General features: G+C 35.0%; 2 protein-coding genes across 2 annotated transcripts in view; one reads left to right on the top strand and one right to left on the bottom strand.

Moving 5' to 3' along the window:
• The window catches only part of LOC142335835 (uncharacterized), a 115,648-nt gene extending 103,608 nt beyond the window's left edge, over positions 1-12,040 (top strand). Inside the window, exon 15 of the mRNA XM_075384163.1 lies at positions 11,888-12,040. Within this exon, the coding sequence (XP_075240278.1) occupies positions 11,888-12,040 (153 nt within the window). The remainder of the gene's footprint in view (positions 1-11,887) is intronic.
• A 5,532-nt stretch (positions 12,041-17,572) lies between these two features.
• LOC142335834 (dynein axonemal intermediate chain 3-like) overlaps positions 17,573-21,005 on the bottom strand; it is a 55,797-nt gene continuing 52,364 nt past the window's right edge. The window contains exon 11 of the mRNA XM_075384162.1: positions 17,573-17,790. Coding sequence (XP_075240277.1) covers positions 17,592-17,790 — 199 coding nt within the window. The 3' untranslated portion in view covers positions 17,573-17,591. The remainder of the gene's footprint in view (positions 17,791-21,005) is intronic.

Below are 21,005 nucleotides of genomic sequence, written 5' to 3'. Positions count from 1 at the left end.
TACCAATTTTAACATAATTTTTAAAGCCAAATTGGGAAAAAAACGCAAATGTGAACGCAAAATTTTGCACACGTTTTAGATTAATTCGTGTCATTTTTGATGGAAAAAAGGCTGAGTTTTGAAAAGTTTAGCACACGTTTTAGCACAGAAATGCAATCAAAACGTGCAACAGCATTCGTCTGTTTTTAGTGTTAAAAACAACAATATTGTTACAAATCTTAGAATGATTTTTTAAGCAAAATTGGCAAAATTGCGTAAAAATACATAAATGAAAACACTAACAACAAAAAATTGGTCAAATGTTTGCCTCACATGAAAAGTTCGAAATATGCGTGAATAAAACAAAATTCAAAAAACGTTTTATTATATATTTTCGACAATTGACGAGTTTTCTAATGATACCGCTCACAAATTTCTACGATGAATATATCCGTCGGCCAAAATAGGACCTGCTTGAGTATATAGTTTCTCCTCCGCCAAGGTGGGTCGGAACAAAAAAACACAAGTGAGCACGGAAAAACTAAAAAAAAGATTTTTTTTGTCACTGAAAGATACAATTTGAGGTTTTTCGAGAAAAAAAGAATTACAAATATAAATCGGGGAAAAAAGTGTGATATAACAAACAAATGGAAAATAAATGAACATAACACAGCAGAGAAGCAGCATCAAAGAGGCAATCTCTCAGATCAAAGATAAAACCAAGCCGTTGTTGGAGTTAACGAAGATTGAATTTTAAAAAACTTACCGCACGTTTTAGCCAAAAAAGGCAATCAAAACGTGCGACACCATTCGTCTGTTTTTAGAATTAGAAACAACAACATTATTGTTACCAATTTTAACATAATTTTTAAAGCAAAATTGGCAAAAAAACTCAAATGTGAACGCAAAATTTTGCACACGTTTTAGATTAATTCGTGTCATTTTTGGTGGAAGAAAGGCTGAGTTTTAAAAAGTTTAGCACACGTTTTAGCCAAGAAATGCAATCAAAACGTGCAACACCATTCGTCTGTTTTCAGCGGTAAAAATAACATCCTTGTTACAAATTTCAAGCTAGTTTTTTTTAGCAAAACTGGCAGTACAAATTGCGTAAAAACACGCAAAAGTGAAGAAAAAGAACAAAAATCAGTCAAATGTTCACCACGCTTTAAACCTTGACAAATCCGTGGAGAAAACACAGTTCAAAAAACGATTTTTGGCAAAATTGCGTAAAAATACATAAATGTAAACACTAACAACAAAAAATTGGTCAAATGTTTGCCTCACATAAAAAGTTCGAAATATGCGTGAATAAAACAAAATTCAAAAAACGTTTTATTATATATATTCGACAATTGACGAGTTTTCTAATGATGCCGCTCACAAATTTCTACGACGAATATATCGATCGGCCAAAATAGGACCTGCTTGAGTATATAGTTTCTCCTCCGCCAAGGTGGGTCGGAACAAAAAAACACAAGTGAGCACGGAAAAACTAAAAAAAAAGATTTTTTTGTCACCGAAAGACACAATTTGAGGTTTTCCGAGAAAAGAAAGAATTACTAATATGAATCTGGGAAAAAAAGTGTGATATAACAAACAAATGGAATATAAATGAACATATCACAGCAGAGAAGCAGCATCAAAGAGGCAATATCTCAGATCAAAGATAAAACCAAGCCGTTGTTGGAGTTAACGAAGATTGAATTTTAAAAAACTTAGCGCACGTTTTAGCCAAAAAAGGCAATCAAAACGTGAACGCAAAATTTTGCACACGTTTTAGATTAATTCGTGTCATTTTTGGTGGAAGAAAGGCTGAGTTTTGAAAAGTTTAGCACACGTTTTAGCACAGAAATGCAATCAAAACGTGCAACAGCATTCGTCTGTTTTTAGTGTTAAAAACAACAATATTGTTACAAATCTTAGAATGATTTTTTAAGCAAAATTGGCAAAATTGCGTAAAAATACATAAACGTAAACACTAACAACGAAAAATTGGTCAAATGTTTGCCTCACATAACAACTTCGATATATGCGTGATGAAAACAAAATTCAAAAAACGTTTTATTATATATATTCGACAATTGACGAGTTTTCTAATGATACCGCTCACAAATTTCTACGACGAATACATGGATCGGCCAAAATAGGACCTGCTTGAGTATATAGTTTCTCCTCCGCCAAGGTGGCTCGGAACAAAAAAAACATAAGTGAGCACGGAAAAACTAAAAAAAAAAAGATTTTTTTGTCACTGAAAGATACAATTTGAGGTTTTTCGAGAAAAAAGAATTACAAATATGAATCTGGGAAAAAAGTGTGATATAACAAACAAATGGAATATAAATGAACATAACACAGCAGAGAAGCAGCATCAAAGAGGCAATATCTCAGATCAAAGATAAAACCAAGCCGTTGTTGGAGTTAACGAAGATTGAATTTTAAAAAATTTAGCGCACGTTTTAGCCAAAAAAGGCAATCAAAACGTGCAACACCATTCGTCTGTTTTTAAAATTAGAAACAACAACATTATTGTTACCAATTTTAACATAAATTTTAAAGCAAAATTGGCAAAAAAACGCAAATGTGAACGCAAAATTTTGCACACGTTTTAGATTAATTCGTGTCATTTTTGGTGGAAGAAAGGCTGAGTTTTAAAAAGTTTAGCACACGTTTTAGCCAAGAAATGCAATCAAAACGTGCAACACCATTCGTCTGTTTTCAGAGGTAAAAATAACATCCTTGTTACAACTTTCAAGCTAGTTTTTTTTAAGCAAAACTGGCAGTACAAATTGCGTAAAAACACGCAAAAGTGAAGAAAAAGAACAAAAATCAGTCAAATGTTCACCACGCTTTAAACCTTGACAAATCCGTGGAGAAAACACAGTTCAAAAAAACGATTTTTGGCAAAATTGCGTAAAAATACAAATGTAAACAGTAACAACAAAAAATTGGTCAAATGTTTGCCCCACATAAAAAGTTCGAAATATGCGTGAATAAAACAAAATTCAAAAAACGTTTTATTATATATATTCGACAACTGACGAGTTTTCTAATGATGCCGCTCACAAAATTCTACGACGAATATATCGATCGGCCAAAATAGGACCTGCTTGAGTATATAGTTTCTCCTCCGCCAAGGTGGGTCGGAACAAAAAAACACAAGTGAGCACGGAAAAACTAAAAAAAAAGATTTTTTTGTCACTGAAAGACACAATTTGAGGTTTTTCGAGAAAAAAGAATTACTAATATGAATCTGGGAAAAAAAGTGTGATATAACAAACAAATGGAATATAAATGAACATATCACAGCAGAGAAGCAGCATCAAAGAGGCAATATCTCAGATCAAAGATAAAACCAAGCCGTTGTTGGAGTTAACGAAGATTGAATTTTAAAAAACTTAGCGCACGTTTTAGCCAAAAAAGACATTCAAAACGTGAACGCAAAATTTTGCACACGTTTTAGATTAATTCGTGTCATTTTTGGTGGAAGAAAGGCTGAGTTTTGAAAAGTTTAGCACACGTTTTAGACCAGAAATGCAATCAAAACGTGCAACACCATTCGTCTGTTTTCAGAGGTAAAAATAACATCCTTGTTACAAATTTCAAGCTAGTTTTTTTTAGCAAAACTGGCAGTACAAATTGCGTAAAAATACGCAAAAGTGAAGAAAAAGAGCAAAAATCAGTCAAATGTTCACCACGCTTTAAACCTTGACAAATCCGTGGAGAAAACACAGTTCAAAAAACGATTTTTGGCAAAATTGCGTAAAAATACATAAATGTAAACACTAACAACAAAAAATTGGTCAAATGTTTGCCTCACATAAAAAGTTCGAAATATGCGTGAATAAAACATAATTCAAAAACCGTTTTATTATATATTTTCGACAATTGACGAGTTTTCTAATGATACCGCTCACAAATTTCTACGATGAATATATCCATCGGCCAAAATAGGACCTGCTTGAGTATATAGTTTCTCCTCCGCCAAGGTGGGTCGGAACAAAAAAAACACAAGTGAGCACGGAAAAAAAAGATTTTTTTGTCACTGAAAGATACAATTTGAGGTTTTTCGAGAAAAAAAGAATTACTAATATGAATCTGGGAAAAAAAGTGTGATATAATAAACAAATGGAATATAAATGAACATAACACAGCAGAGAAGCAGCATCAAAGAGGCAATATCTCAGATCAAAGATAAAACCAAGCCGTTGTTGGAGTTAACGAAGATTGAATTTTAAAAAACTTACCGCACGTTTTAGCCAAAAAAGGCAATCAAAACGTGCGACACCATTCGTCTGTTTTTAGAATTAGAAACAACAACATTATTGTTACCAATTTTAACATATTTTTTAAAGCAAAATTGGCAAAAAAACGCAAATGTGAACGCAAAATTTTGCACACGTTTTAGATTAATTCGTGTCATTTTTGATGGAAGAAAGGCTGAGTTTTGAAAAGTTTAGCACACGTTTTAGCCAAAAATGCAATTGAAACGTGCAAAGCCATTCGTCTGTTTTTGTTGTTAAAAACAACAACATTACTGTTACAAATTTTAGCATGATTTGTTAAGCAAAATTGGCAAAATTGCTTAAAAATACGCAAATGTAAACACTAAAAAAACGAAAAAAGGTCAAATGTTCGCCACACGTTAAACTTCGATAAATCAGTGGAGAAAACAAAATTCAAAACATGTTTTTTTATATATATTCGACAATGGACGAAATTCTAATGATTCCGCTCACAATTCTCTACAATGAATACATCGATCGGCCGAAATTGACCTACTTGAGTATATAGTTCCTCCCCCGCCAAGGTGTGTCAAAACAAGAAAACACAAGTGAGCATGGAAAAACTTAACAAATCTGATTTTTTGTTAACGAAATATACAATTTCAGGTTTTTTGAGAAAAACAAAAGTATTACAAATATGAATCTGGGAAAACAGATCGAGGATAAAACCAAGCCGTCGCTGGAGTTACCGGACATTGTGCCATTAGTTTTTAGGTGTGTTAACGCGGCAAAAACAAACAAAACGACTGAAGAAGATTAATTCGTGTCATTTTTGATGAAAAACGGCTGAATTTTGTGGGAAATTTTGCAGACGTTTTAGATTAATTCGTGTCAATTTTGATGGAAAATAGGCTGAGTTTTGAAAAGTTTAGCACACGTTTTAGCCCAGAAATGCAATCAAAACGTGCAACACCAATCGTCTGTTTTCAGAGCAAAAAAAACATCCTTGTTACAAATTTTAAGCTAGTTTTTTTTAGCAAAACTGGCAATACAAATTGGGTAAAAATACGCAAAAGTGACGAAAAACAACACAAATCAGTCTAATGTTCACCACACTTTAAACTTCGATAAATCCGTGGAGAAAACCAATTTCAAAAAATATGTTTCTATTATATATTCTACGGTGGACGGGCGTTCTAATGATACCACTCACAAATTGACCGGTTTGAGCATTTAGTTCCTCCCCCAGAAAAATGGGTGGGAACAAAACACATACTTGAGCATGGAAAAAATTAAACAGATCCGATTGTTTTTTACTGACAGTTGCAATTTCAGGTTTTTCAAGAAAAATGAAAACTACAAAAATGAGTCTGGGAAAACAGTGTGAAATAAATAGAAGTGAAATAAAAATGATTATAACACAGCAGAGAAACAGCATCTAAGATGCAATATCTCAGATCAAAAATAAAAAATCTTTGGAGTTAACGAAGAATGCGTCATTAGTTTTTAGGTTTGTTAATACGGCAATTATAATATGAACAATAACAACAGAAGTCAGTCAAATGCTCAGCACACGTTAAAAATCGTTAAGTCCGCGGATAAAACAAAATTCAAAAAACGTTCTATTTTGTATACTCGACGATGGACGAATTTTCTAATGAAACTACTAACAACTCTCTAAGATGAATACATCGATCGGCCAAAATTGACCTGTTTAAGTATTGACCAGCAAGGTGGGTCGGAACACAAAAAAGACAAATGAGCTTGGAAACACTAGACAAATCTGATTTTTTATAATTGAAAGATACAATTTTAAGTTTTTCGAGAAAAACAAAATAATTACAAATATGAATCTTAGAAAACAGTGTGAAATAAAAAAATGGAATATCAATAAACATAACACAGCAGAAAAGCAGCATCAAAGATGCAATATCTCAGATCGAAGACAAAAGCAAGCCGTCGTTGGAGTTAACAAACATTGCGCCATTAGATTTTAGGCGTGTTGAGGCGGCAAAAACAAACAAAAAAGACTGAAGAAGATTAATTCGTGTCGTTTTGGATGAAAAACGGAAGAATTTTGAAAAATTTAGCACACGTTTTAGCCGAAAAATGCCATCAAAACGTGCAATATCATTCCTCTGTTTTAGAGTTATAAACAACATTATTGTTACAAGTTTTAGCATAATCCAAAGCAAAATTGGCAAAAAAAATGCGTAAAAATACGCAAATGTGAGCAATAACAACAAAAATCAGTCAAATGTTCGCCACACGTTAAACCTCGACAAAATCCGTGGAGAAAACAAAATTCAAAAAACGTTTTATTATGTATATTCGACGATGGACGAGCTTTCCAATGATACCACTCACAACTCTCTACAATGAATATATCGATCGGCCAAAATGGACCTGTTTGAGTATATACTTCCTCCCCGCCAAGGTGGGTCAGAACAAAAGAACACAAGTAAGCATGGAAAAACTAAAAAAAAGATTTTTTTGTCACTGAAAGATACAATTTGAGGTTTTTCGAGAAAAAAAGAATTACTAATATGCAATATATCCACCTTCGGCTAACGGCTTCTACTAAACAAACAAAACAGTTGTTTTGCAGATTCTTAAGATAAAAATTGAGGGAACAAATCCGAGAACTATTTACAGATACAAAAAAATTTTCCGAAGGTATGGGCTCAGATATCAAATGCCTTGGTGATCACGTTAAGGAAATGTATCAGGAAACGGTACAAAATTGGGACAGTAGGTCAAAAATTAAAATATTTTCTGACTAAAATTAAGTGCTATCTTATAACCTGCAGGAAGCTAGCGCTTTTTGCCCTGCTTCGTGGGCCACAGCCATGCCTAACCAATGTTAAAAGCTGTAGAACTTAAGAGTGCTTAAATCTGATTGAGTTTACGCAACTTTTGAAATTTTGCTTTCGCTCTATATTCAAAAGATTTTTATCTTCGATCTACTGTTTTGCATCAAAGAAACTTCAAACAATATGTTTTTATTATATATTCTACGGTGGACGGGCTTGCTAAGGATACCACTCACACATCTCTCCAATGAATATATCGATCGATCAAAATTGACTCGTTTGAGCATTTAAGTCCTCCGCCATAAAAGTGGTTGGGAACAAAACACATACTTGAGCATGGAACAAATTAAACAGATCCGATTGTTTATTCCTGAAAGATGCAATTTCAGGTTTTTTTGCGAGAAAAATAAGAAAAACAAAAATGATTCTGGGAAAACAGTATGAAATAATTAGAAGTGAAATAAAAAGATTATAACACAGCAGAGAAGCAGCATCTAAGATGCAATATCTCAGATGGAAAAACAAGCCGTCTTTGGAGTTAACAAAGATTGCGTCATTAGTTTTTAGGTATGTTAATCCAGCAAATATAAAAAAAAGGACTGAAGAAGATTAATTCGTGTCATTTTTGATGACAAAAGGATGAATTTTGAAAAATTTAGCACACGTTTTAGATTAATTCGTGTCATTTTTGATGAGAAAAGGCTGAATTTTGAAAAATTTAGCACACGTTTAGCCAAAAAATGCAATAAAAAAGTGCAACACAAATCGTCTGCTTTAAGTGGTAAAAATGTGAGCAATAACAACAAAACTCAGTCAACTGTTCACCACACTTTAAACTTTGATTAATCCGTGGAGAAAACAAAATTCAAAAAACGTTTTATGAATATTCGACGATGGACGAGCTTTCCAATGATACCACTCACAACTCTCTACAATGAATATATCGATCGGCCAAAATGGACCTGTTTGAGTATATACTTCCTCCCCGCCAAGGTGGGTCAGAACAAAAGAACACAAAAAAGCATGGAAAAATTTAACAAATCTTATTTTTTTGTTACTGAAAGACACAATTTTAGGTTTTTCGAGAAAAACCAAAAGTACAAAAATGAATCTGGGAAAACAGTGTGAAATAACAAAAACTGGAAAAGAAATGAACATAACACAGCAGAGAAGCAGGATCGAAGATGCAATATATCCACCTTCGGCTAACGGATTCCACTAAATAAACAGAACAGTTGTTTTGCAGATTCTTAAGATAAAAATTGAGGGAACAAATCCGAGAGCTATTTACAGATACAAAATTTTTTTTCAAAGGTATGAGCTCAGCGAAGAATTACCTTGGTGACCAAGTTAAGGAAACGTATGAGGAAAACAGTACTTTATTGGGATAGTAGTTCAAAAATTAATTTATCTTCTGACTAAAATTAAGTGCTATTTGATAAGTCGCAGGAATCTTTTTTATCTTCGATCTACTGTTTTGGATCGACTGTCCTAACGCAAATAATCCTCTCAGCTCTTCCTTTTAATTTCCTTCCGTTTAAATCTCAACTATCCTACACAAACAATCATCTGTAGATACTTCAGTCGCAATTAAACAATTGGCACATTGGTACAACATTAACTTAAAAAAAGCTCTTTGCCAGAATATACTTAATCGCAGTACAGTGTAACCTACTGCACCGGATCCACATTGGTCAGTTCCAGAGTGCAATTGACCCGCAGAGTCTCAAACCAATTACCTTAAGTTGAACTACTCGCAATCACCTTTCAGCAAAAAGGCAAAAACAGTCATTGCCGAATTTGTAAAATGCAGTGTAAAGCATAGAGATACACTCCTCGCGTAGCCGATTCGCGCGCATACGAAATTCTTGATAGTTATACTGCACAACGGGGATTATGATATGACATCCGAACATTATGATCTGGGTAGCATCCAACTGCACATCAACTATTTCTCAACAATTGTACAACACGTCATTGCCCGTACCTAACTCTAATTCGAATTCAGTACTGAGTCAGAGTCTAATTCAAGTCACATTTTGTACTGAATTTGTCTGATTCAGAACTGATTCAGTGATTCATTCGGAATTATCTTCTGACTTGGAAGAATACATAATATTTTCTCTGAATTCTGCTCTGATTCAGAGAATTCAGAAATCACTTCACAGTTGGTTCTGAAATCCTTCTGAAACAGTACTGAATCATGAAATTTCTCTAAAATTGTTCTGAATCAGTACTGACTGACACTGAATCTTAGACACGGGTGGAGACGCGGCCTCTTAATGAAGATATATTGAGGGAGAAGCACTCTTTGAAAAAACGATCAGGGAGGACGTAGAAAAAAGTTGTCAAATTGCCAGATACTCATAAAATTGGAACCGTGGAGAAAGGGAATCGCATCTTCAGCGGACCCCATACTAAACCCAAAAACCCACAGAAGTCCGAAAGGTACTAAAACGAGCCGCTCAACTTCAAGTTCCACCCCTTAATAAGTGTTTGCTAACGAGTCCTGTTTACTACAGCGCCTAATTTACGTTCTCTTACGGCCCGGGCAACAACGTTCATTCGGGTCGGGGTTCAGCTGTGTGACTAGCCACTTCCGCAATTTTAGTGATGGGATGACCCCTCGACAAATGTTGTTGCGCATCAGTACACACGCCAGACATTTGCGGCTAAAATTTGCCGACTTGGGCAAAGTAAGCACTATAACGTACAGCGCACTGTAACATGTACGTGGACTTAAGTGGGACCACTTAGCTGACATTTTAAGTTGTAGGATAGGTTTCTCACGCGGACTGCTCAGCTCCAGGAATTGGTTGAACTCAAGATTTCAAGGCGTTACTTTACTTCCTCTTTCGATTACCATTAGCCGCATATGTTTGGTGATAAACAGGCATTTAATCAACACCTGTTGCGATAACAGCAGTTAAATAAACTGCCAGTGTAATAAATCTTAATGCCCGATCGACACTGGAAAAACACTTCAGCATTAGACTACGAGTTTCTCACACTCTTTTCTCGCCACTGTTACTAAGTAAACAGTGGCGAGAAAAGAGTGTGAGAAACTCGTAGTCTAATGATGGAAACAGTTTGATAAACTTGTAGTCTGAAAAACGTGTGGTGCGTGTTGTGTGTGTGGCGTGGGTGGTGTATGTGCGGTGTGTGTGTGCGTGCGCGTGTGTGTGTGTGCGTGTGTGTGTGCGTGTGTATGTGTGTGTGTATGTGTGTGTGTGTGTGTGTGTGTGTGTGTGTGTGTGTGCGTGGTGTGTGTGAGTGTGGTGTGTGTGTGTGGTGAGTGTGTTATCTGTGGTGTGTGTGTATGCGTGCGTGTGGGCGTGTAAGTGGGTGTGTTTGTGTGGAGTGTGTGTGTGTGTGGTGTGTGTGAGTGTGGTGTGCTGGTGTGTGGTGTGTTATCTGTGGTGTGTAGGTGTGTGTGTGTGTTTGGGTGTGTGTGTGCGTGCTTGTGTGTGTGTGTGTGTGCGTGTGAGTTTGTGTGTGTGTGTGTAAGTGTGCGTGTGTGTGTGTGTGCGTGTATGTCTGTGTGTGTGTGTGTGTGCGTGTGTACGTGTGTGCGTGCGTGAACGTGCGCGTGTGTTTGTAAGAGTGTGTGTTTGTGTGTGTGTGTGTAAGTGTGTGCGTGTGTGCATGAGGGCAAAACGAATAACAGATCCAAAGAAATATCACTTACCTTTGAAAGTGTAATTGTCCACAAAAATAATAATGAGAAACCAATGAAACTTTGTTCAATTTTGAAAAGATCGCAGCAGGTGTTGATTTAAAAAAATTTCACACGGTTGTTATCGCACTCGAAGTTATCATAACACCTCGGCTTCGCCTCGGAGTTTGATAACTTCTCGGTGGCGATAGCAACCGTGTGATAATATTCATTAGTGCAGTGGCGTATCTTAAAACACTCACGTGCACATTTTAAAAAGGCGAAAGTCTGCAGTTCCAGAAGTTAAAATGCCAGCTGCTACTCAGCCAGAAGTTGACTTCCGTTCACTTTCGTCATTTTAAAACGTACGCGTATCCTGTTTTGAGTAATGGTTACGTGACTCTGCTTGAAGGCACTGAGAATTTGTGACTTAATATTTCGAACCGTTTCGCGGTTCTCGATAAACGCCAGAAGTTCTCAGTGACTTCAAGCAGAGTTACTTAACCATTACTTTGGCATAAGATATAGAAGAGCTTCAAGTGTCCTGAGCGAAGCCGGGCAGCACTAATGAACGTGACAATTGTTGCCAAGTTGGAACCAGACGAGAGAAAGCTATTGATAGTAACTGATAACATATATTTCCCAGCCATATTGCGAATGAATATTGAACCACATGAAGTTATCATTGCTTCAAGTTCCCAAGAAAAAGTCAACAATTTCAGCGATAGTTTTTCGTGGGAGTTTTTTTTGTTAGACAAGAGACTTGAATCTGCCGTTTTGAAATGAAGCCCATTGAATGGGTTTTTTGCACCTTTAAAAAATCTGCTGATTGGATATTGAAATAGTAAATGTAGGGACTCAAAATTGTATGGTAAATAAAAAAAGACAGCAAAAACGTGCTTTTCAATTTCGTAGAAACAGTCCTATCAATTGACTAATAGCTTTTACGTCCTCCCCTCCCCCATCCACAACCTCACTCCCTATTTTTGGGGTCTTTCCCCACAATATCGACCAGCTATAGGTCATATAATGTATACCATAATGTATACCTATAATTTTTTGGGGAGGGGGCTAGAATGGGAAAGACTTTTTTAAACTGAGGGTCATAAAAACATTAGAAAGGTTTATGGAACAGACTAGACCCTATAATTTTCATATTTCAGATATGACGGGACCAATTAAACGGTTTTGGGTCGGCATAACTGACATTGAAACAGACGGCGTATGGCTCAACCCTCAAGGAGACAATATCACGCCAAAAATCAACTGGAACTGGAATCAGCCTACTGGCAACCCTGTCGAATATCGGGCAACAATCCGAAGAAACGACAAAGGCAAATACGTTTTCCACGATGCTGGAGAGAAGATGAACTTATTTTATGCATGCACTTTGCCTCAGATATAAAACTAAATTGGGATCTATTCTGTTCCCCCCCCCCCAGTATTTTTTACGCCCCCAGTTACAAATTATGTGTTGTTATATAGCACGTTACTATGTATAAAAACAGCACGTGCGCCTGGGGGCATAAAAAATTTCAGCTCACTAAGCTGGGGGGCCAAAACAGAATAGATCCCCAAAATTGCTTTTAAAATGGAATCGCTACTTCCTCCAACCCCCCCCCCCCTCACCATAAAATTTTTGTTTTCATTACACTGTATGAACAAACTGATAAACATTTTGGGTCTTCTCATCATAGCCCCTACCCTACGCTTTGTACAATAGCTATTTTTTTCATTTTTCAGAGGAACAAAAAATGAGCACTAACGACCATCCAGCTGCATTGCGTGCATTGAACAACACTTAAGAGCGGTCCAAAATCCAAAAAGAACGCAAAATAATTTGGTTCATCGTTGTTACAATGAATTATTGCATTAATTATTGTTATAACTTATGGCAGTTATAGCGAGAAAGGTATAAACCAAACGAAAGAATTGTTAGTTAAATTAGAATCAAGACCAAAATAATATTCAGAATCAATTTGTCTCTAATTTTTTTAAGCCGCCAATAGTTTCTGTCAACCACTAGTTTCTGTGGAATAAGAGAAACTTCATCAAAGAACAGATGAACCCCAACCAATATTCGTATCATTTCTACTGCCGACATCTACACGAATTCAAACCACCAATTCACCGACTTTCAACCAGTGCAGTACACATATCGCAACAAAGTATTCAAGGGTGCACAAAACTATCGCACTTATTAAGTTGAGTAATAAACAATTGATAAGAATTGCAGGGTCACATATTTGAGTTATCATAATCTCCTATGATTGCTTCACTTCCTTGCCTTTGCCTTATTCTAGTAACCTTACACTCGCGAAGTGAGTGCATGATTCCTTCCAGCCACCCTTTCATTTTTTCAGAAATACTTTATAATAAAGAAAATCTGAATTCAACTTCCGTAATTTTTGGAACATTCGTATTGGCATATAGATGCGCACTTCACTCGTCAAATTAGAGCGCATTGAAAAATCCAGGTTATATATGTATATATGAGTCTATCAAAAATACAACCCAACCCAGTAAAAACCGTTTGAGCTATTTCTTCATCAATACACAAAGTGTGGCGGATAAGTACAATGAGATAAAACAGTTAATCGAATATCTTGGGCTTCAAAAAATTATAAATTCTCGGAAACATGGCCAACAGCAAAAAACTTTGGAAAACAGAATTACATTTTACTGTTTGCGGAAAGAAAGATCCAATTTCACCAGAAATAGAGGATGCGGTCTTCTGCTTCTAAATCCCAAATCGGTTAGAGCTTTTGAACGCAACGATCTTTGAAAAATGAAAGCATTTTATTCGCAGAAGTGTGGGTTTAGTTTAAGGAATCACCAACATCTGAGAAAAACAAACTGTTATGTCTTCTATATAATCCTCAAAAAGCTAATAGTGACGTGTTATTAGATTGTTTGGCAATTAGTGTAGACAATTCAGTTGTAGAAGATAAAGAATTAATTTTTAGGGGATATCTAATGATCAAATTCCTGATCACCAGTTAACGTAAACATTTTAGAAAGTCCTTCTGCCATACAGTATATTGTCTAAAAACCATTATAATCCTACAGGGCTTTCTAATAAACCAGATCTTATCAATATCAGATAACAAAATTGTGAACTGTTACGTTTCTATGTCAATTTTGCAACTAATCAACTAATTACAGTTGCTATTCCCAAAAAGATCTTCTGCGAGATTCTCTGCCAACCCAATAATAGTGCATGATAAAAAACATATTGCAGCAAAGTAGCTTATAAATGTTCCCTCGAACCAATTGAATAGGCATCACGCTATGAAGGCAGCAACGTTAATGAAGAATAAAGAAGGCTTGAAATCCTAATGGAACAAGTACTGCCCCTCTAGTTAGGAGATACACGAAAAAAAGACATTGCAACTGAAAAGTATGAAAGAACAGATGAATACCAAAAACTTAAAACAGCTAAAAAATGCATTTCAGAATTTTAAGTCTTTCGTATATCGGTTACTTTATTTTCAAAACTTATAAGAAATCTTCCCACAAATACTACAAACATTAGGTTAAACAAAGATCAAAAGCCTTTTATAAAAAAAAATTAAACACTGAAAAAGTAGATTAGATTTCATCAACGAGATCAGAGACCCAAACGAAAAAACGAATGAAATACACATCTTTTTCAACTTAATTCATTTAGGAATTTAATCGCCGAAAAAAGAAAATCGCAAAACTACCCCTATCAGTTTGGGTGTCTGGGTTTTCAATGTCTTGGGGGGTCTGGTTTATCCTAACACAGGACCGTTGAAAAAAGAACGGAACACACTGAAAACCAATTTTCGTTTCGTATTGGTTAAGGGAAAGAAAGCCTGCATGCCAAAAGGGAACTCAAACCTCGAAGGTCATCGAGATCTTCAAAAATTCCTGCTTGAGCCATACTTCCCGGAAAAAACTGAAAAACATGAAGTTTTAATGTAATTGATACACACCTCAATTAGGCATCAAAGTTTCACATTATGTTCATAACTTGCAAACGTAACGCCTGATTTCAAAAACAAAATACTTTGGACCGAAATAACTCTAGACCCATCTCAAAAACCCTGGTTTTCACAAAGCATTTCGAACGTTTACTATCAATGCAGATATCTGATGATCTGAAGAAAAACAGAAATCTAAACACAACAATTCGGCTTTAGAAAAAGTTTCTCCACCAACAGAGACTTTCACATACAACAGAGACTTTCCGTAGTTCAATGGATCAAAATCAATTTGGTGTAACTCTGTTTTTAAATCCTTCTGCAGCATTTGAATCAAAATGGCAAAATATTTTTCTAACAGAACCCGAAATACTGAACTGTCTCGAAGGACGCTGGACCAGTAATACAATCAATTTTGAGCAATCGATAGCAACGTGTTTAATTAAATAACACCTTCTCGGACTGAAGAACTACAAAACAAAGAGTGCCCCAGGGTAAAATTATTGGCCCTCTTCTTCTGCTTTAAATAAATGACATCCGCTCACGTATTCATGAAGACTGTAAAATTGTTCCGTATGCTGATGACCCCGTTTTATATGTACTAAAAACGAAAATCTTGATACTATGAAAAACGTATTAAGAGCAAGAACGCGGATTATAAAGTCTTTTCAATGCAAAGAGGCTCTCTTTAAATGCTAAAAGAACAGAATACATGATCCTCTGCAAACATCACAAAATGAACAAATATTTCTCTAAGGATGAAAACTGAAAAAAAATGGAGTAATTATTAAAGAGTCTAATAATGGTTAAGTATCTGGGCGTTAAGCTGGACCCATCTCTCAATTTTCATGAAGAGGCCAAAAACATTTTCAGAAAAAAGAATCAGCGATAAAACTCTATCAGGACAATTTCAAAAATAATCAAATTAAGGGCTCGAATTTTGATGTTGGAAGGTTATAGTAAGGTCTCTTTTGAACTATTGGGCCCTTCTACTTTCGAACTTAAGCGCAAGTCAGTTTGATACGTTGAAAAAACAACAAAACTGGGGTTCAAAATTATGCTTCAATAAAGAAAAATACACGCCTGCCAACTTGAAAAAAAAACACAAAATCCTACCAGTCAAAATTCGAATAGAAAAAAGAGGATTAAAGATTTTTGCAAATACAATAAAGGGTCAGTGTCAGCCTTCAAGCCTAACCATTTCTGAGACAAATTCAAAAAAAAACAAATCAGAACAAGTAAAATAAATCTTCTAATGAGGGCGAATACAAGACTTAGCTCCAAATTGTTGTTCTCAAAAACTATTGCATGGTGGAATGATTTACCTATATCTTTGGAGTCACAAAACTTATCACACACTTGTTTTTGCAAGCTTTCAATTAAGCATATCATTTTTGTTGTTGAAAATCCTATAGTCATAAGATGGGTTGTAGCTGGAAGCACTTCCGTATTGGACGTCACTTCTAACCTTCTGTTGAATTCATTTTTGAAATAAAGGTTGGTGATCCTCACACTACGTACATTTGTAAGCAAGTCCGCTCTGGTCTGCACATGTGGTCTGAATAACCTTAAAAAAAGTTTTCGTCCACTCTCTCTAGTTTCATGGAGCTGTTTCATGGATTCGGCTCGAGCTTACTTTCTTGTAAGACAAAAACCAGCCAATGGACGTTGGACGAATAGCTCTCAAACGACTGATGTGTGCTGGCTTTGGTTGCAGCTAGCTTACCGGGGAATTTAGCCGTTGAAGTAAATAGGACACAGAGGAGAGCGGAGAGGGGCAGGGCACAGAAAAGGTGAATGGGTATGAACTCACACCTCAATAATTGAGGTTAAAACTACCTTCATCGAGACTATTAAGAGTCTATTAAAGATAAATGGATCCAGCAAAAACGACCAATAAAAAAATGCATGAAAAAGACCGGGACCTAGACAAACTGCTTAAAAGTGACGGCTGAGAGAATTTCATGTTCACATCTAAGATAAGTTTGTATGAGGAATAACAACTCTTTCAGAGATGGAGATATTTTTAAAATACACGGTGTTCACAGATATTCTATGACAAGTTACCCCCAGTCCAGAAACTTCTTTCTTAAACTCAGGAAACGACTCGATATTGTTGGTATTTCAACCATTTTAGACAAAACTGACAAAATCCTTTAATTCTGATTTTGTCGGTATCAGAAAACTTACCATAAGAACGGATCAAAATCGACGTCTTTGAACGTACGAAAGGTATGTTCGGTTTGTTTTACAAACCCAATATAGCAAAAATTTCTTCTGTTTAAAACCCGCACAAAGATACCGAAGATCTCTAAACACAATAATCGTCATTTTCCCTAAATTCTCAGGAACTCTAGTGACAGTCCCTCACGCGCGGGTTTGGTGGGGCGTGATTTTCGTTCAATTAAAATGGTGGTTTGGGTTCAATTAAAATGTCCAATGAAAAGCATAATATTGACGTGAAGGACCGTTCAATATAGGGGGTCGACACTCGCCCGTTTTCAAAACGGATTGATGTCGAAAGTGCTTTACCTGTTGCCCTTTTCAAGGCTGCATCGTGCTAAGCAAGCTCTTTCCGCGGTTGGCGGTTATATTTAATGTTAAAATAATTGAAACTTGACAAGCGATTTATGAATCGACCTTTATGTCTGAGACAGAGAAGAATGAAAATGAAATAAAGCTAGCAAAACCTGACAGGTAGTTGCCGACCAGCTTCAATGGCTGCCCAGGAGATAAAGAAAAAATGTCGATTAAGCGCCAGTTGACGCTAATACTTAAGCGGTAACCATTGCACGTGAAAGAACTATATGGCCGATAGAAAGCACTACCCAAGAAAGAAAGATCTGCCCCAGAAGAAATCCCTTAAAAGGCGAAGTCTTAGGAAAGAACTGAGGTTCCTTGCCATTGTTTACTCAAGCAACATTTTGTAGAGAAAGACGCATGTATTTGAAACGACGCATTTTTATGAAGTGGACTAACCTTGGGTTTCGCAATAACTGAACACGAAGGGTGAATGTTCGCCATGTCCGTCTGTACGGTGGATTGGGATGCGCATGATCGGCTTCCACATGAGGTCCAGGTACTTGAAGGTGTTGGGCACTTTGAGAGGGTTCTCATGTGCCTTCAACACTGCGGTCCCTTTGGGTGCTCGAATGTCCCAGAACATCACGTGACTAAAAATCGTAAACATAACCGACTACCGTCGGGTGAATTGCTCTCAAGCGACCGGCGAGCGGTTGAATTCGTCACCAGCTAGCCACGGTTTAGTGACCTCTGGGCGCTACCTCTTTATCCCGTTTCTGAAGACGAAAGTCAAATGGGTCAGACGAAAAATCGGCAAGCGAAAAATTGCATAAAAGAGACAAACAGGATTAATATATTTGCTACAAATTGCTTTCGAGAGCAATTAACAATGATTTCCTAAAAAGTGCATGTTAGGTCATTTATGACTTAAAAAACAATTCTACTATAACTCATTGTTAATGAGGATCAGAGATGATGACATTACGCCTTATAATAGCAGCTGAAGTGCTGCATAAACAAAAAGAGATAGAGTGTGTGTGAGAGAGAGAGAGAGAGAGATCAAACGCGAACGAGAAAGGGAAGGAAAGGAGCCCTAACGGACAGAGAAAGAGAGACAGGAAAATTTTCCAGGATGGGATTCGATTCTGCAACTTCTAGTTTTCTAGCCTTGCTAATAAATAAATCATATAGAAAAAAATGAAAAAGGCAAAATTAAAAAGTTTTCAATTTCAAAGGAAAAACAATTCGAAACCATTTTTCGTCTTGAAAGTTCTGTCAAGTAACCCAACTCCGAGACTTCAAAAGTTTCGTTGGCCAGTAACGGTCGTTAAACTCAGAAAAGGACAAAAAATATTGAAAAATTTTGGAAAAAATCGCAAATTTTAAAAAAATTTGGCAAAATTTTAAAATAATAACATCTTAAGAACCATCCCATTGTCTTAGGAAAGTATCCCGTATCCCTGTTTCAAACCCGCAAAAAATTTAAAGGCTCATAAAGATCCATACATATGGAACATAAAAATTATCCAAAAATTTGAAAATTGCAAATATCTTAAAATTGCTTAAATTCTTGATATTAAAATATTGAAGAACATTCCATTACATCAATAAACAATGCAATACCATATTATCAAACCATTGAGGAAGTTCCCTGACTCTTTAGGCTAAAGAAACCTAAATATTGACAAAATTTCAAAAAATTAAAATTTGCAAGTTTTATAAAAAAAAATTGCTAAAACTTGTGATATTGAAAAATTGAAAATTAATCCATGACCAACAAAATTTTGAAACAATTGTAAAAAAATAGCAAAATTTGAAAAATTGTGGCAAAAACTTGGGAAAAATTGTAAATTTTTTAAAAAAAAACGTGCTAAAATTCAAAATAATAATATCTTAAGAACCATCTCATTGTCTCAGGAGACTATCCGGTATCCCTGTTTCAAGCCTGAAAAAAAATTAAAGGCTCATAAAGATCCATACATATGGAACATAAAAATTATCCAAAAATTTGAAAATTGCAAATATCTTAAAATCGCTTAAATTCTTGTTAATAAAATATTGAAGAATATTCCATTACATCAATAAACAATGCAGTACCATATTATCAAACCCTTGTGGAAGTTCCCTGACTCTCTAGGCTAAAGAAACCTAAATATTGACAAAATTTCAAAAAAATAAAAATTGCAAGTTTTATAAAAAAAATTGCTAAAACTTGGGATATTGAAAAATTGAAAATTAATCCATGACCAACAAAATTTTGAAACCATTGTAAAAAAGTAGCAAAATTTGAAAAATTGTGGAAAAAACTTGGGAAAAATTGTAAATTTTTAAAAAAAAACGTGCTAAAATTCAAAAAAATAATATCTTAAGAACCATCTCATTGTCTCAGGAGACTATCCGGTATCCCTGTTTCAAGCCTGAAAAAAAATTAAAGGCTCATAAAGATCCATACATATGGAACATAAAAATTATCCAAAAATTTGAAAATTGCAAATATCTTAAAATTGCTTAAATTCTTGATATTAAAAAATTGAAGAACATTCCATTACATCAATAAACAATGCAATACCATATTATCAAACCATTGAGGAAGTTCCCTGACTCTTTAGGCAAAAGAAACCTAAATATTGACAAAATTTCAAAAAATTAAAAATTGCGAGTTTTATAAAAAAAAAATTGCTAAAACTTGTGATATTGAAAAATTGAAAATTAATCCATGACCAACAAAATTTTGAAACCATTGTAAAAAAGTAGCAAAATTTGAAAAATTGTGGAAAAAACTTGGGAAAAATTGTAATTTTTTTTAAAAAAACGTGCTAAAATTCAAAAAAATAATATCTTAAGAACCAAATTAAAATATTAAAGAACATTCCAATACATCAATAAACAATGCAGTGCCATATTATCAAACCCTTGAGGAAGTTCTCGGGCTCTCTAGGCTAGAAAAACATAAAGATTGAAAAAAAATTCAACAAAAAAATTAAAAAATTGCTAAAAAAGTTTTAAAAATTGCTAAAACTTGATATTTAAAAATTGAAAATTAATTCACGACCAACAAAAACTTTCCAAAAACAATATTGAACCCTAGCGGAGGTTTTATGACCTCAAAAAACCTGAATAATGACTATAATTGTCAAAAAACGAAAAGTTTTGAAGAAAAAATCCTAAAAATCGTGATGTTATAATCTTGAAAGACAATCCATTACATATAGAAACTATACAGTAACCTATTGACAAACCCTAGAGGAGGTTCTTCGGCGCCTGAGGCTGAAAAAAAAACTAAAAAACGCCAAACAATTTTAAAAAACTTGAAAAAATTGCTAAAATTTCAAAAATTGCTTAAATTTGTGATACTAAAATCCTGAAAAACATTTCATTAATCATAGAAACTATGCAATAGCCTATTAAAAAACACTAGAGGAGGTTCTAGGCTCTTGAGGCTTCAGAAAATACAAAATGACAAAAATTTTCAAAAAAAACTTGAAAAATTTGCAAATTTTATCAAAAAATTCCTAAAATTTGTGACATTAAAAAATTAAAAAACTATTCCATGGCCAATAAAAATTAGTCAGTACCTTATCAAATTCCTTAGGATGTTTTCTGGCTCTTGGGTCTCGAAATACCTGATTAAGGAAAAATAAAGGTCAAAAAATTTGGAAAAAAATTGCACATTTTGTCAAAAAAATGCTGAAATTCTTGATGTTAAAATATCGAAACCATTCTATTACCACTAGAAACTAGGCAGTAACCTATTATTAAGGTTCCTTGACAGCTAGGGCTGATAAAAATCAAAAATTTTCAAAAAGCTTGAAAAAAATTGCAAAATAGTATAAATTTGCGTTTTTAGCAAGCGGTTGTAGGTCAG

The sequence above is a fragment of the Convolutriloba macropyga genome, chromosome 3 (genome assembly GCF_964194025.1).
Source record: "Convolutriloba macropyga chromosome 3, txConMacr16.3, whole genome shotgun sequence".
NCBI lineage: Eukaryota > Metazoa > Xenacoelomorpha > Acoela > Convolutidae > Convolutriloba > Convolutriloba macropyga.
Note: the sequence above shows the minus strand (reverse complement) of the source record. Positions and strands in the feature narration are given on the sequence as shown.